This window comes from Myotis yumanensis, unplaced genomic scaffold, assembly GCF_028538775.1.
Source record: "Myotis yumanensis isolate MYYU_CA2020_CCGP unplaced genomic scaffold, mMyoYum1.0.hap1 SCAF_2, whole genome shotgun sequence".
NCBI classification, from domain to species: Eukaryota; Metazoa; Chordata; class Mammalia; order Chiroptera; family Vespertilionidae; genus Myotis; species Myotis yumanensis.
In genome coordinates this window covers 193,174,965-193,191,085 of record NW_027223753.1, presented here as the reverse complement: position 1 = coordinate 193,191,085, position 16,121 = coordinate 193,174,965, and the positions used below count along the sequence as shown (strand labels likewise).

At 36.9% G+C, this 16,121-nt stretch overlaps 1 protein-coding gene across 1 annotated transcript in view; it reads right to left on the bottom strand.

The window, feature by feature from the left end:
- KPNA4 (karyopherin subunit alpha 4) overlaps nt 1-16,121 on the bottom strand; it is a 57,539-nt gene that overhangs the window by 28,355 nt on the left and 13,063 nt on the right. Inside the window, exons 2-9 of the mRNA XM_070406894.1 lie at nt 7,616-7,660; nt 6,681-6,770; nt 6,540-6,569; nt 6,396-6,448; nt 3,151-3,246; nt 2,574-2,659; nt 1,515-1,601; nt 42-211 (exon numbers count right to left, since the gene is read on the bottom strand). Coding sequence (XP_070262995.1) covers nt 42-211; nt 1,515-1,601; nt 2,574-2,659; nt 3,151-3,246; nt 6,396-6,448; nt 6,540-6,569; nt 6,681-6,770; nt 7,616-7,660 — 657 coding nt within the window. The remainder of the gene's footprint in view (nt 1-41; nt 212-1,514; nt 1,602-2,573; nt 2,660-3,150; nt 3,247-6,395; nt 6,449-6,539; nt 6,570-6,680; nt 6,771-7,615; nt 7,661-16,121) is intronic.

Sequence of the window (16,121 nt, the reverse complement as noted above, 5' to 3'; positions counted from 1 at the left end):
TTACTTCAGTTTGAAAATAAAAACAAAAAACACTTGTTTACCTCCTGAATGGTTTCCATTGGGGGTGGTGGGTCTTTGTGCCGACATAAGTTAACCATAACCCAAGTAACATTTCTTAAGAATGTTATAGGAATAGATGGACTTATGAAGGAAAGTAAAGGTTTCACAACTCCAAGATTTATGACATAATCTCTACACTGTGGCCCATCACCTGTAAGAAGAATTTATTAATTTAATAAAATATGTTGTCAATAAGCAATTCAGAAAATAAAGCACTAGATTCAATATGCTGCATTTTAATCAGTTATCCTATTTAGTTTTATAAAAAAGTTCTAGACAATAATGACCAAGTTCACATGTTTAGGTCTTTGAGCCAAGAGAAGCAATATAAGGTACTAAGTTTTTTGTTTTTTTAAAAAAATATTACTCAAATATTCAGGGTTATAAGCTGTTTTACTTATAAAACACTTTTATGCCATCTGAACACTAGAAGCCTAAGGGTAGCTTAAAATACTTTTCGAACAGAGAATTGTTGCTTTTATCTTTTCTTTCAATGGCAATCCCAGTTTAACAAACATTCATGTATTAAAAAGATATACCACAATACTACTGGAGAGAAAATATTTATAGAATTTATACTGATGATCCAATATCAAAGCATTAAGAGCATTAATTATAAATTATTCTCCACGATAGTCTTTTGAATTTGGGTGAAGTGTATGCTCAAGTTAAAAAACAATCCTTGAAACATTAAAATTGTCTTTAATTATTTTTCCTACATTATTTATTAGAATAAACCTTAAAGAATGGTAATCATGATGTTCACCATTTAATGAGACTGTCTGTAACCGGGGTGGGGAACGTCTGATCCTGGCCCATGAAATCACTTGGTCTAGCCCTGCCTAGGCATTAGGGGTGAGCTAATTAAATGTTTGACCAAATATAGCAAGCTAATTTTTAAGTTGATAATTCTGTATGGCCTGTGAATGGTGTTATAAATGTCCAAATGGCCCCTGGTCTATAAGCTCTAGATTATCTCCTATATACTGATTTCATTATGATAGTAGATAACATTATTATAATGTACTAAAATCTACAAGAGATATAAAAATTTTAATTCAAAACTTTTCTTAAAAACGATATTATGAAGAAAAATTTTTAAGTTTTGCTTCCTCCTTTTTATTACATACTTTCTATGACAGAGGGGAGAGCTAAGAAAATGGACCCCAACATAATAAAGGAGCAGGAAAAGATCTAAATGATATACATTATTTCATAATTTTCAAATAACTAAATATTGACTACATGCCAAAATATATTATGTTATCATAAGCAGCAAAGATATTCATTTTGTTTACTATCAGTTTATACTTAAATAGCTTTAATTTCTGTAAACTATTTCATAAAAATTAGTACTGATCCAGACCAACTATTTTTCCTTTTCAATTACTAAAGTTATTTTCATTACATAGTATTGATAACAATGGCTGGACTATTATAAGTTGAAGACAAACCTATGATATTTCCCAATGCCCACACTGCTTGCTCACAGACATTTTGATGGGGTGAATGAAGAAGCCTCAGGAAAAGTGGCACGGCATCTGAAGGAGGAAAACATAAAAGCAGTTAAGTATAAGCACAGCTATATGTCAATTACATTTCCAATAAAATTGGAAAAACGGTTGAAGATACTATAATCTAAACCAAAATCAATCTTGGTTTTTTTGCTGAAACCTCAAAAGAAACTTATCCAAAATATACTTGAAATATATTTTTATTACATGATTTTCATTACAATAGCAGCAGTGGAAAATTTTGACCAGCAGATTGCTTAGTTAGCATTAAAAGAACAATTTTAACATGCAGACAAATGTAAAATTAAGCTGGTAAGATTTCATTTACAATTAAACTTGGATTTAATTCCAATTTTAAGGTTAATTCCTTATAGATTAATATTTATCTTCAAATTAAAAACACAAGAGTCCAAATGTTAAAGTAACTTATGAATTATATCACATGGGTCTTTACACAGGCCAGCAATTCCTGTGCCACATGAGACTTTGATTCAGATAGTGGCTCTGTTGCTTAATAACAAGGGTGGGAAACACAGAGAAAGGTTTGTACCTGAACAGAATACTGCATCGAACAAATGATTCTTCACTGGTACAGGATATCAAAGTAACATACTTAAGTTGGCTTACTTCAAATATCTTAAGTGTTATTGAATAGCTATTATTTTATAATATAAACTAGAGGCCTGGTGCACAGATTCATGCACCGGTGGGGTCCCTCGGCCTGGCCAGTGAGGATCAGGGCTGGGGAGAGACTGCGGGAGGACTCCAGGGTGTGTTCAGCCCAACTTGCCCAGTCCTGATTGGCCGGACCGGACCCAGCAGCAAGCTAACTTACCGGTTGGAGTGTCTGCACCCTGGTGGTCAGTGTTTGTCATAGTGACTGGTCGAATGGTTGAACGAATGGTAGGACACTTAGCATATTGGGCTTTTATTATATAGAATAACTCTATTCTTTTTAATAGAGTCACTATTTATTTTGTCTGTTAATAACCAACTTACTGGACTGAACTACTGCTTGAGTTTGTTCAGAGGTTCCAGATGCAATATTTGTCAAAGCCCATGCAGCTTCAAACTGTAAAGAAGGACTACAAAAAAACAAATAATTTAAAAAAATTATTATGTATCAAATATCTATCAACCATTCCTCCCTCATAGAGCATTATAAAGCATTGAATATTTTGTTTCAAAAGGTATCTATGCATCCAGGACTTCTTTTAAACCTCCATTTAAAATTTCCCTTTAGTATAAAAAGCATATAACCTATTCACATGATCTATTTCTTAGTAAGAATTTTTTATTATACCTGCACATTACAATCCAAACAGTGTTCTCAAGGACCTATCTGGCCAAACTGTTTCTTGCCAATTTTCAAAGCTTAAAAGTTGTATCATTCTCAAATTCTTCTTTGGCCTCTACCTTTACCTCTTGGTATAAACACCCTGCATTGTTTTTCATTTTGGGTTTTCAACTCCATCTCGTGGCACTTTTCTTTACTTAAAGATCAAACTAATTACTAGAAAATCTTATCTTCTGCAAAGAATACATCCTAAATTATTTCTTAAAATAATGTACTTACTTGTCATCTCTTTCAAGACAATGGACTAAAATAGGCAATATTCCAGATTTTATTAAGTCATCAATTGGTGGATTTCGATCACTGGACAAAAGCTTCCTATAAGAGATATACATACTTGTGAAATTTAATCACATATAATTAAATTCAAGTTCATACTTGATATTGATTACAATAAATGTGACTACCTGGCACAAATACTTACTCTGAAAGTTACTTAAAAAATTTATAATGCAACCTTTTCTGTATTAAAATATTAATTCATAAATATATAGATTACTAATTAGGAAAAATGGTAGACATAACCACTTTACCTCTTTTTTTTATTAGCACAGTAATATTATTCCCACAATGAAGGCCTAAATATGACAACTAGATGTTTTAAGTGTTACCTTTGCAATGTTGAGGTCAGAGAAAAAAAGTGGGCAGATTCCTTCACCATGTCATTGACCTTGCTAAGTAAGGAAGGTCACCAAAATATCCAAAATTATTCAAACCATGTCACAATAGAAGATAAAGGACAAAAGCAGGTAGACTGCTGTTACAAATTTATAGCTGATACTAGTGTCCAATATTTCATCCTACTGCATACACTAAATCAAATATCATGTAAGCTCAAACTTCTCATCAAAGTAACTAAAGTGAAGTGAAGTAAGTACAACAATACATAGAAAAATATCCAAAGAGATACTGGAGATATTAAGGTGAATAAGACAGACACACCCTTGCTCTTATGAAGCTTAGAGGGTAAAACAACAAAATTTTGTGTCTATTTACACATGTGGAAGACTGTAGGTTTAGCAGATTAAGTCCTCAATGTGGCCTAACCCAAATCTTTAACCATTTGAATACCATGCATTACGATATAAATACAATGTTTTAAGAAAGCTTAGTGAGATCATTCCCCTGTATATATACCAAATGATGGCTACTTAATGTAAACTCCTAAGGTCAGTTATCTGTCCCACCACTTCTATTGCATTTCCAAGCCCTTTTCCTATTCTCTGCACTTGGAATGCCCTTTTCTGTCTATTCAAAATCTACATAATCAAAGTCCATTTTAAGTTCTATGTTTTCATAATATCTTCCCTGAATTCTAAATTCCCTGTATTACTAAAAGCATATTTACGTAGCATATACTTAGTTTCGCCTTCCTAATTAGGCTCTTAACCTCTTATAGGGCAAAAAGTATGCCACATGCTTCTTTACAGTATTTTCTATAACACATGGCACATAGCACAAACTAAGAAATAACCCAGTCACTGTTAATTGACGTACCAGACATAGTAAAAAAAATGTTTTTACTACTTCATTGAAGACATTCTTTTTTTTTAATAAAAAAAATATTTTTATTGATTCAGAGAAGAAGGGAGAGGAAACGATAGAAACATCAATGATGAGTCATTGATCAGCTGCCCTGCCACTATAGGTTGAATCCCGAAACCTGGGCATGTGCCCTGACTAGAAATTGAACTGTGACCTCCAGGTTCATAAGTTGATGCTCACTGACTGGGCTAACTGAAGACATTCTTTAACAGAAATTGCTTTTTTTCTTTGAGTGCATAATAGTACAAATAATATCTGAAAAATAGCCATAAAATCAATTTTGTGCCAGTCTTGATCTGTGCTAAGTTTTACCCACAGTTGCCTCTGTCACATCAACGTAAATGGTGACACAGTGAAAAGGGGCAAATAAGGTCTTAGAATTATTGTGAAAATAGGTTTGATCTTGTATACCCCTTGAAGTTGTCTCAGGACCTCCTAGGGAGATTGAGAATCCCTGCCATTGGGATTTAATTATCTTACAGAACTCATATTGCCCCAAAACTGTAAAATAATCAATTCAGACAATGGTGAGCATAATGTATCAATTTCTTAATCATTCTTCCTATAAACATTAATTTGCCGTTTTGAGGTGTGAAAACTTCTGCAATTTTCTTCCTACAAAACAAAGTCCTCTCTAAGAAGTTCTGTTACCTGTAGTGGGCTAAACACTGTATTTGTATAAGTTTGCCATCTGTTCTAGGTAATTTAAAGTGAATATAAAAGGTCCTGGCTGAATAGGTCAGTTGGTTAGAGTGTTGTCCCCCAACGCCAAGGTTTTGGGTTCAATCTCTGGTCAAGGTACATACAAGAAGCAACCAATGAATGCATAAATAAGTGTAACAACAAATCAATGTGTTTTTTTCTCCTCTCTTTAAAATCAATACATCAAAATTAAAAATAAAGCGAATATTAAAAAGTAGGAAAAGTCTATAAACATAAAGGGTTTTATGCACAAGGTAAGATATTAGATGGACCTGTGAAATCTTTTTCCACTTAAAAATTCTCAAAGTAGGATCAATTTCTTGCTTAAGTCTGTCCTACTACTAATTGCAACACAGGCTGCTATTCTTATATTTATACTAGAGGCCTGGTGCATGAATTCGTGCACAGGTGAGGTCCCTCCCAGCCAATGGGAGCTGTCTCGTCTAGTCCCTATCAGGGAGATTGGGGTCGGCTGGCCAGGTGGAAGGACTGCAGGAGGTTAGCTAGCCGGGAGGAGGGACCGTAGGAGGTTGGCTGTGGGAGTACACTGACCACCAGGGGGCGGGCTTCTGTGTCATAGCTACCGGCTGGTTGTCCAGTTGTAACGGTCACTTAGGCTTTTATATCTATAGATATACAAAGCAAACACTATGATATAACTATGTTTTCTCCAAACTATTAACTATGAGAGCATAGGTATTAAAACAGAAATATTTCAGTATTCTTACCTGGAAAGAGTCTGGGAGTCTTTGTAGTCCTAAATCTTAATGTCTACTTGCCTATACACTGCTATATTAAGCTTATAACTTAATTTGTTATTTGATCAATATGAGGACTATGAGAAGAATTAGCTACCTGGGCAGGATCTGAACAATCTAAGTTTTTATTAAATTAAACCTATAATCAATAAAAGGTAAAGCTTTTAAGTAATGTTTTCCAATTGGTCTATAGCAATAACCCATCAAATCAACTTTTCCCTATCATCTGTACGTATTAAGTACACTAAAGTTTAGTGTATTTGTGAGTTTAAAACATTGCTACCAATTTTAATATTCTAAATCAGAGACTAATTTTAAAATTAATCCAGTTGGTTTATGACTGGTTCTATATTGTTTGCTATCAAAGTTAAATGAGTGTCAAGACTACTATCTAGTGAATACCCAAAACAGAACTTCTGTGTAAGTTATAAAACTTAAGTATATCCTCAAAATTTAACTTACCTAGCAGCTTGAACTGCACTTAATTGAATTCCTTGGTTATCACTTGAAGCATTCTATAAAAAAATAAAAGTTTTGATGTAGATACACAGTAATTAGCTAAATCCAAGAAATGTAATAAAGAGAGGAAATAATAACACAACTTACTTGAACAATAGCTTCTAGAGAGGTATTTTGCTGGGGAAAAAAGTTAAAGTGAAAACTAAGTTAGAAAATCACCTTAAAATTCTATATTTATATAAAATCTTTCACTGGTAGTTTTAAGTAACCAGGATAACAATAACTTACCACTCTATAATCACCATCTATATCAGAGTCTTCACAGATATCTTCATGTGGTACATTCCTCCTCTTTAAGAGATGTTCATCTCTTTTATTCTTAAAAATAAGTATAAAAAGAAAAGAAGTAACTTTAAATAAAGGAAGCTAAATACTTTCATACAGAGGTTAGGCTATTCTGTGCCTACAAAATGAAATATGAAGTGCCTTTTAAAAGTAAATGCAAATGTAGAAAATTAAACCAAATTGTGAATTAAACACTTAAGCAACTCTAATTTGAGACCCAAACCCCAAATAATTAAGTTTTTAATAAACGGTGAACTATGTAAAAACAAAGTAATGAACAACAACAAAAATTGATTAAAAAAGTGTATACAGTTTAAGCCAGAACCAAACATACATATTTATTTAAAAGTACTAAACCATTTTATACATCATGTGGGAGCTTCTCTTTACTGCCTAAAAAAAAAGTCAAAGCAAAAGTTGGGCAGTTCAAAAATCAGACAAAAATCAACACTGCCTTAAAAAATCAAGGGCCACTTGAATTTCACTTAAAATGTTTGGGACAAATTAAAAAAATACATTTTCAACTACTTTAATACTTGAAAAGTTGATGAAATTTATAAGTAACAAGTTCCTTTCAGGGTGTAACTGCTATTGTAAATAGAACTATTTAGTATAACTACTAGTACACTCATGACTTACAAATTATATAGATCAGAAGGAAAAAACCATCTCATAATTAGTTTCTCTGTTTTTTTTGATAGTGGTCAAGTTGTATTTTGCCAACTTCAAAAGTTTGCCAAATTTAGTCAAAATCTTTCAGTTTTCAAAAGAAAAAGAAATGCTCAGCACTTGAGATTCACATACATTTGATATCCTCTATACATGCTGTAATGTTATTACAATGATGCTTACAAGTACCCAATAATAATCAGACTTACCTTCCTTAATTCAACCACAACTTCATTTCGTTGTCTTCTCATAGTCTACAAGAAATTAAAGAAAAATATTTTTAACAATTCACCTCAAATTCCATCACCCACAGAAAAACACCACTAACATTCTGACGTGCATCTCCTTATCTTTTCTTCTAGTCATGTATTCACCTGTAATATTTTATTCATAATAAACATTATATGAAAAAATTTCTAACTTCCATTCACATTCATATTCTCAATTAACAATCTCTTTGAAATTATTAATAGATCTATAATATTGGATATATCATAAATTTTTAAAACTGTAACAGCCCATCCAGCTTCTCTTTCTAAATATAAACACTATTAGATTTATTATGATTCTGACACACTTATCTATTTATTCTATTATTCACCTCATTTGTAGATTTTAGAAATCTTTCATGGTGGTATACACAGATCAATTTCATTCCCAATGACCACAATAATTATTCTATCAGGTACTGTAACAATTCTCATATTTTTTAACATGCTTTTCTCGTTTTAAAGTCACCTAACACATGGATATATGCTCACTATAAAACATTCACATATTCAAGAACAATACAAGTTCAAGCTCTTTGTTTGTATGGGTTTACCTTATTCTTTCTAATGACTGCATATGCCAAGACATATTAAGTGGAAAGAGTAAGTCACAAATTCATACTTAGGTGTCTAATAAGTATCTCAAACTTATGTCCAAAACTGAACTTTTGATCTTTAACAAACATACATACTCTATCCCATCTCATATAGTTTATATATGGAATAAGATTTTTTTCATTAAAAGACTTTGTATTTTTATAAGCCTTATGTTACTGTTTAAAAATTTGATCTATCCAATATTACAGATTAATTACTTCAAAGAAAATTTCAGCATATGGCAATTCTATCCTTCCAGTTGCACAGATCAAAAATCTAGGAGCCATCCTGGATTCTTCTTTATCTCTCACACATTAAATCTGTAAGCAAATCCTATTGGTTCAACTTTTAAAACTTATCTGAAATCCAACTGAATATCACTACCTCATCTTCCACAACTCTGGTCCAACTCACCATTATCCCTCCCCTAGATTAATGCAGAAGCTTCCTAACTTGTATACCTCCATCTACTCTTTCTTTCCATCCTCCTCCCGACTCCATTCTTATCACAGTAACCAAAGGAATCCTTACAGGTAATCTTAATTTTTGTGTGCCACTGATTCCTTTGGAAATCTGGTGAAATCAATGGACAGACACCTTCTCAGATAGTGTTTTTAAATACAGAAAAGAAACTTGTAAGATTAAAAAGAAAACAATATATGAGTATGAGAACAAAAATTGTATGTGCTTTATTATAACACTAGAGGCCCGGTGCACAAAAATTTGTGCACTCAGGGGGCAGGGGGAGGGTGTCCCCCAGCCCGGCCTGTGCCCTCTCGCAGTCTGGGACCCCTCGGGAGATAATGACCTGCTGGCTTAGGCCTGCTCCCGGGTGGCACAGGGCAGGCCCAATCCCTAGGTGCAGCCCCTGGTCAGGCTCAGAGCAGGGCCGATTGGGGAGTTGGGGCGCCACCCCCGTCATGCACAGAGCAGGGCGGATCGGGAGGTTGCAATGCTACCCTCAGTCACGCTCAGGGTAGGGCCGATTGGGGGGTTGGGGCACCGCCCCCTGTCACACTGAAGGCAGGGTCGATGGGGAGGTTGCAGCGCCACCCCGTCACACACAGAGCAGGGCCGATCAGGGGGTTGGGGCGCTGCCCCCTGTCACGCACAGAGCAGGGCCCATCAGGGGGGTTGGGGCTCCATACCCTGTCACGCACAGAGCAGGGCCAATCAGGGGGTTGGGGCGCTGCCCCGCGTCACTCAAAGAGCAGGGCCCATCAGGGGGGTTGGGGCACCGCCCCCTGTCACACACAGAGCAGGGCGGATCAGGGGGTTGGGGCGCTGCACCCTGTCACACTCAGGGCAGGGCCAATGGGGAAGTTATGGCTCTACCCTATCACACACAAAGCAAGGCCCATGGAGGGGGGTTGGGGCGCCACCCTCTATCACCCACAGAGCAGGGCCGATCAGGGGGTTGGGGTGCCACCACTGTCACAAACAAAGCAGGATGGATCAGGGGGTTGGGGCGCTGCACCCTGTCACACTCAGGGCAGGGCCGATGGAGAGGTTATGGCTCTACCCTGTCACACACATAGCAGGCCAATCAGGGGGTTGAGGCGCCGCACCCTGTCACACACAGAGCAGGGCCAATCAGGGGGTTGGTGCGCTGCACCCTGTCAAACACAGAGCCGCAGGGCAATCAGGGGATTGGGGAGCTCCCCCCATCAGGCACAGAGCAGGGCTGATCAGGGGGTTGGGGTGCCTTCCCCTGTCATGAACAGAGCAGGGCGGATAGGGAGGTTGTGGCCCCACCCCCTGTCACACACAGAGCCACAGGGTGATCAGGGGGTTTGGGCGATGCCCCCTGTCACACTGATCCCGGTGCTGGGAGCCTTGCTGCTCTGCTGATCCCGGTGCTGGGAGGCATATTACCCTTTACTATATAGAATAGAGGCCTGGTGCACGGGTAGAGGCTGGCTGGTTTGCCCTGAAGGGTGTCCTGGATCAGGGTGGGGGTCCCCACTGGGGTGCCTGGCCAGTCTGGGTGAGGCGCTGAGGGCTATTTTCCGGGTGGCGAGTGACTAAAGCTTCCAACCGCTCCTTGTTTTCTTTTCTTTTCTTTTTTTTTTATTCTGGGCCAGCTTTAGCTCTGAGGCCTTGCTGCTGCAAACATCGATACAATGTTTCAGTCCGGCTGGGTTTCAGTCTGGCTGGTTTCTGGTGTTTTGTTTACCTTCTTATTTGCAACATAGTACATAGTTGCTTAGAGTTGCAACTGAGAGCCCGGCAAGTGAGGTGGGGAACGTTGGAGTCTGCAGCAAGCAAGCCTCATGCTCACTTCAGTGCCTGGCTGCCGGCCGCCATCTTGACTGACAGTTAATTTGCATATACTCACTGATTAACCAATGAAAAGGGTAGCGGTTGTACGCTAATTACCATGTTTCTCTTTTATTAGTGTAGATTAAATGGATTTAGCAGTGGGTCTAATAACTCTTACAATTTCAAAGTAATGATGACCATAAAAGATATTTCAGCATATCTTCCAATAATAATGTAATTTTTACTGGTGGTCACAAAGTCACAGGTAACTTTAATAACTACTGAGATTTATTGGCTATATTATTAAGTGTGTGGACAAAAAAGGGGTTTTTCGGAAAGTAACCCCACAGGATGAAATCAATATAAATTCCTAACCGGGCAGGTCATGGTGGGTCGGCATGCCTGAGGCATGTAACTTTTTTAGTGAAAGGTTTATCTTTGCCTTAATCAAAAATTGTTTCTGTGCATCTAGGTTACATTCACATTTGAAATACCTCTTTTCAGAAGTGACCACCCTAAAGGGATCACATAATCTTCTTAATTATCCTGTAATCCAATCCCTGCCTTGCTTTCTGCCACCTTCCTGTAATCTTCCTTGCATTCCCTCCTTAATTGTCAATACATAAAAGAAACCGCAAAACTGTCCTTTTCCTAAGCATTTGAGATCTTGCTTCCTGGCAATTGTCAGTTTGGCCCAAATAAACTCTTATAAAAGAAAATACTCTTTCAGTTAGAAGTCAATGAAACAATAACATAAATTTTTTTCTAACTTTCCAAGCACGCCTGAATTATAAGCAGACTCCATGGGAAGGACTCAGTAAAGAATTCCTCTCTAGGCTGGCCTGTGTGGCTGAGGGGTTGAGCATCAACCTGTGATCCAGGAGATCATGGTTTGATTCCCAATCAGGGCACATGCCTGGGTTGTGGGCTCGATCCCCAACATGGGGTGTGCAGGAGGCAGCCAATCAATGATTCTTTCTCATTACTGATGTTTCTATTTCTCTCCCCCTCTCTCTTCCTCTCTGCTATCAATAAAAATTATGAAAAAAAAAGAAAAGAATTCCTTTCTAAAAAGTCCATCAAGAGGCTTCTGGTCAAGATGGCGGTTAAATGCAGTACTCATAGCCTCCCACAACATCATCAAAATTTACAACTAAAATACAGAACAACCTTCATTCAGAGCCACCTGAAATCCAGCTGAATGAAAGTCCTACAACTTGGGAATTAAAGAAGCAGCACTTGAAGACTGGTAGGAGGGGCAGAGATGTGGGTGGAATTGGCTGGTCCCACGACAACATGTGGCAGTTTAAAATTTCAAAAACTGGGAGGCATATCTTGGCTGTAAAGGTTTCCCTGAGGAGTGAGGGGTCCCGTGCCCCCAGTCTGGGGTGTCAGTGCCGGGAAGAAAAGTCCCCATAACTTCTGGCTGTAAAATCTAGTAGGGATTGTGCTCCTGCCGCTGTTCCCATATGTGTTAAGCCACGCACTAGCCATGTGCATTTGTTTACTCTTGGTGACCTGTGAATGCTTGCTTGCATTTCCTAGACTTATTCAGTATAAATTTAAAATTACAGTAATACATACAGAAAATGATAGGAATCGAACCGAGAATTCCTGGTTCATAGGTCAATGCTCAACCACTGAGCCACAATGGTGGGCAAAATCATTAAGCTTTATACAAGGTAAATTCTACCTCGGTAAAATGTTTTAAAAAGTTATAAATACACAAACATACATATCCCTCCTTCCTCAATATGGATTACTATTGTACTACTATTTAGGGCCTACTGGAAAGCATTGACTCAATCATTCAAATATTTACTAGTTATCTATTTGTTAAGCATTTAAAAGTACAAAAATGGACTAGTGATACAGCTTATCTATGGCCTTAAGGAATTAGTACTCTTATGACACAGAAATATAATAAAATAGTAGTAAGAGCTAACATTTAGAAAATATTGGGTGCCAAACACCATTCTAAATATGTTCCTTGATTTAATAAGTAGAGAAACTAAATAATATAATAGAGATGAAATATAAGCTGAATCTTTAAGACTGAATGGAAACTTATTTAGAGACGGGCATTCCAGATAGAAAATATAGGACATACAAAAAGAGAGAATGACAAAAGATGGCACATACAGGAACTGTTGAAAATTGTCAGAAGCCAGGAGTGGAAAGTCACGGAGCCAGATCCCTGTCATAAAAAGCAAACCTAAGCATTTTCAGAGAAAATGAGTTATTGGTGCTTTCAACCCAAATGGTCATCACATTAAACATAGTTGGTAAGTATGATATTTGTTCAACACACAAATACGGTAAACCAAAATGCTAAATTATACAACTACAAAAGTCGCTTTTTCCCATTCCTTTCCTATTTCTCCCTCTATTCAGCTCCATTTGACCTGTCCAGCAGCAGCTATCATGCTGCTTATTCATGCCTTTTCCAAACAGTATATATGTTATGCTGTCAAATTGCATATGATTAGCAAATAAACCCCAACTTTACATTTATGACAATAAAACACATTTTAAATGCTTACACAATCTGTGAATTTATTCTTAAAGATAATAATAGAGAAGAGTATTTTTCTGCTACAATTGTTCAGTGTTTTCACATTTGGCACCATTTTTTTGCCTTAAGTCATAACAAACGAACTTTGTGTGTGTGTGTGTGTGTGTGTGTGTGTGTGTATTGCATGTTTGCATGTGTTGTTGGTGAGGAGGTGTCTGGTAGATAAAGAATAATGGTTAAGAAATGACAACAGGTGTAGTGAGACACATATATAACCTTCTCAGAGATGGGAAAGGCAGCCAATGTAGGTACACAGCCAAAGTAGGTAAATGTTCAGAATCACTTATAGAAAGTGATTAAGGACAAAAAAGAGAGAAGTCTGTTATACTAAACAAATGCATATTTAAGTTTTATATGAGCAAAAGGGAAAGTACTCTCTTTTTGAATGAATGAATTATAAGGGATTGATCGAATACTGGCAAGAATGATAATTTCTCTTCAAATATTTTGAGTACTTCTCAAAAGAAATAAAATTTCACAAACTGAAGGACAGGTTGAAGGAAATTCAACACATGGGAAAGACGTTAGGGAAAATTATGGAGAATAAGAAACAAAATGACATTCAACCAATTAAGGAAGTCAAGAGAACCCAAGCTTTATTTTACCACTGGTGAAGAAATCTGATTTCCTTGCTTATTTGGTGTATTCTCAGATAAGAAAAACAATTATTTTGTGCCATTTGTAAAATAATCCTATATAATAAAGAGGTAATGTGCAAATTGACCATCACTCCAGGATGGCCGCTCATGTGTGGACACAAGATGGCCAACCGGGGAAGGCAGTTGTGGGCGATCAGGCCTGCAGGGGAGGGCAGTTGGGAGGGACCAGGCCTGCAGGGGAGGACAGTTGGCGGGGGACCAGGCCGGCACGGGATGGCAGTTAGGGGCGACTGGGCCGGCAGGGGAGCAGTTAGGCGTCGATCAGGCTGGCAGGGGAGTGGTTAGGGGTGATCAGGCTGGCAGGCAGAAGTGGTTAGGGGCAATAAGGCAGGCAGGCAGGATTGGAGATGGTGCAGGCTGGGCTGAGGAACATTCCCCCCTCCCCTGTGCATGAATTTCATGCACTGGGCCTCTAGTAACTGATTAAAATGAATTATGAAAAGAGATTAAAGATTGTTTTCCTTCTGTTACATGAACATACTCAATTCAAATTCATGGTTTTGTTACAGAAAAATATACACAAATAGCATAAGATTTTTAGCCGCAAAGAATAGAAAACATAAAATGTCTCATTTTATAGAGAAAGGCACTGAGGCCCAGTGACTTTCCCACTAGCAAGGCTCAGATTTTGCTGGCCACAATCCAGTGTTCTTTATACTACACTACACTATCTTGATTTCACAGAGGAAGGGAGAGAAAGAAACATCAATGATGCGAGAGAATCCAACTTTTTCTTTCTTTTTTTTTTTTTAAGGATTGTTTTGACTATTCAGGGTCCCTTGAGATTCCATATGAATTTTAGGATAAATTTTTCTATTTCTGCAAAAAATGTCATGAAGAATTTGATGGACTGCATTAAATCTGTAGATCATTTTAGGTAGTACTGATATTAACCATTAACCTTCCAATCCATTAACACAGGATGTCTTCCCATTTGTCTTCTTTTTCAGCATTTTGCAATTTTTTATGTAAAAGTCTTTCACTTTGTTGGTTAGGTTTATTCCTAAATATTTTATTTTTTTTAGATGCTACTGTAAATGCACTTGTTTCTCAATTTCCTCTTCAGGATATATTTTGTTAGTGTATGCTGATTTTATGTCCTGTAACTTTGCTGACTCATTTATTAGGTCTATTTTTTTGGGGATGGGGATCTTTAGGGTTTTCTATATGTAAGATCATGTCATCTACAAACACAGATACTTTTACTTCCTTTCTAATTTAAATGCCTTTTATTTCTTTTTCTTGCCTAACTATTCTGGCTAGGCCTTACAGAACTATGTTGTTGAATACACCAGGTCAAAGTGGGCATCCTTGTCTTATTCCTGATCTTATATTAAAGCTTTCAGTCTTTTGCTACTGAGTATCATGTCCGCTGGGGCTTTTCTTATCTGGTCTATATTATGTTCAGGTCATTTTCTTCTGAGTTTGTTGAGAGTTTTTTTTATCATAAAAGAGTAAATTTTGTCAAACGCTTTTTCTATATCGATTGAGATCATGTGACTTTGTCCTTTGTTCTGTTAATTTATGGTATACTATAATGATTTATTTCATATATTGAACTGTCCTTGCATTCCAAGAATAAATCTCACTTGGTCATGGCGTATAATCCTTTTAATATGCTGTTAAAATTCAAAATGATATTTATGAATTTGAATGAAATTTACAATGCTATTCATCAGGGATACTGATCTGCAGTTAGTTGTCTCATGCAGTGTCTTTGCCTGGCTTTAGTACCGGGGTAATAATAACCTCATAGAATGAGTTTGGAAGTGTTCCCTTGTCTTCCGTTTTGGGAAAGAGTTTGAGGAGGATTAACTTAATGGTCTTCTAAATGTTTGGTAGCATCACCAGTGAAGGCATCTCATCCTGGGGTTTTCTTTGTTGGGAGATTTTTGATTACTGATTCAATCTCCTTACTAGTCATAGGTCTGTTCAGCTTTTCTATTTCTTCATGATTCAGTCTTGGTAAGTTATGTGTTTCTAGGAATTTATCCACTTCATCGAGGTTACCTGATTTGTTGCTGTATAAATCATACATATTCTTTTGTCAGATCTTTTCTCTATAAAATATATGACAAGTAAAAAACATCTTATATGAGGAAACACCAAAATATGAGTAAAAAATAAATAAGAGTTCAATAAAAGGAATAACCAATATAAATCAGTGCAAAGAAGAAAAACTTAACTGAAGCCTGGACACTTAAATTCAACCTGGAAATGTAAGGAAGAAATGGCAAGGTAAAAGTAGGACTAGAAGGTTTTTATAGTATGAGTCCAATAAAAGCAAAGACAGAAAAGGAGACTGAATGGTAAAGGCAAGGTGGGTTTACCTGCCTGAAGTGGGAGAAGAATC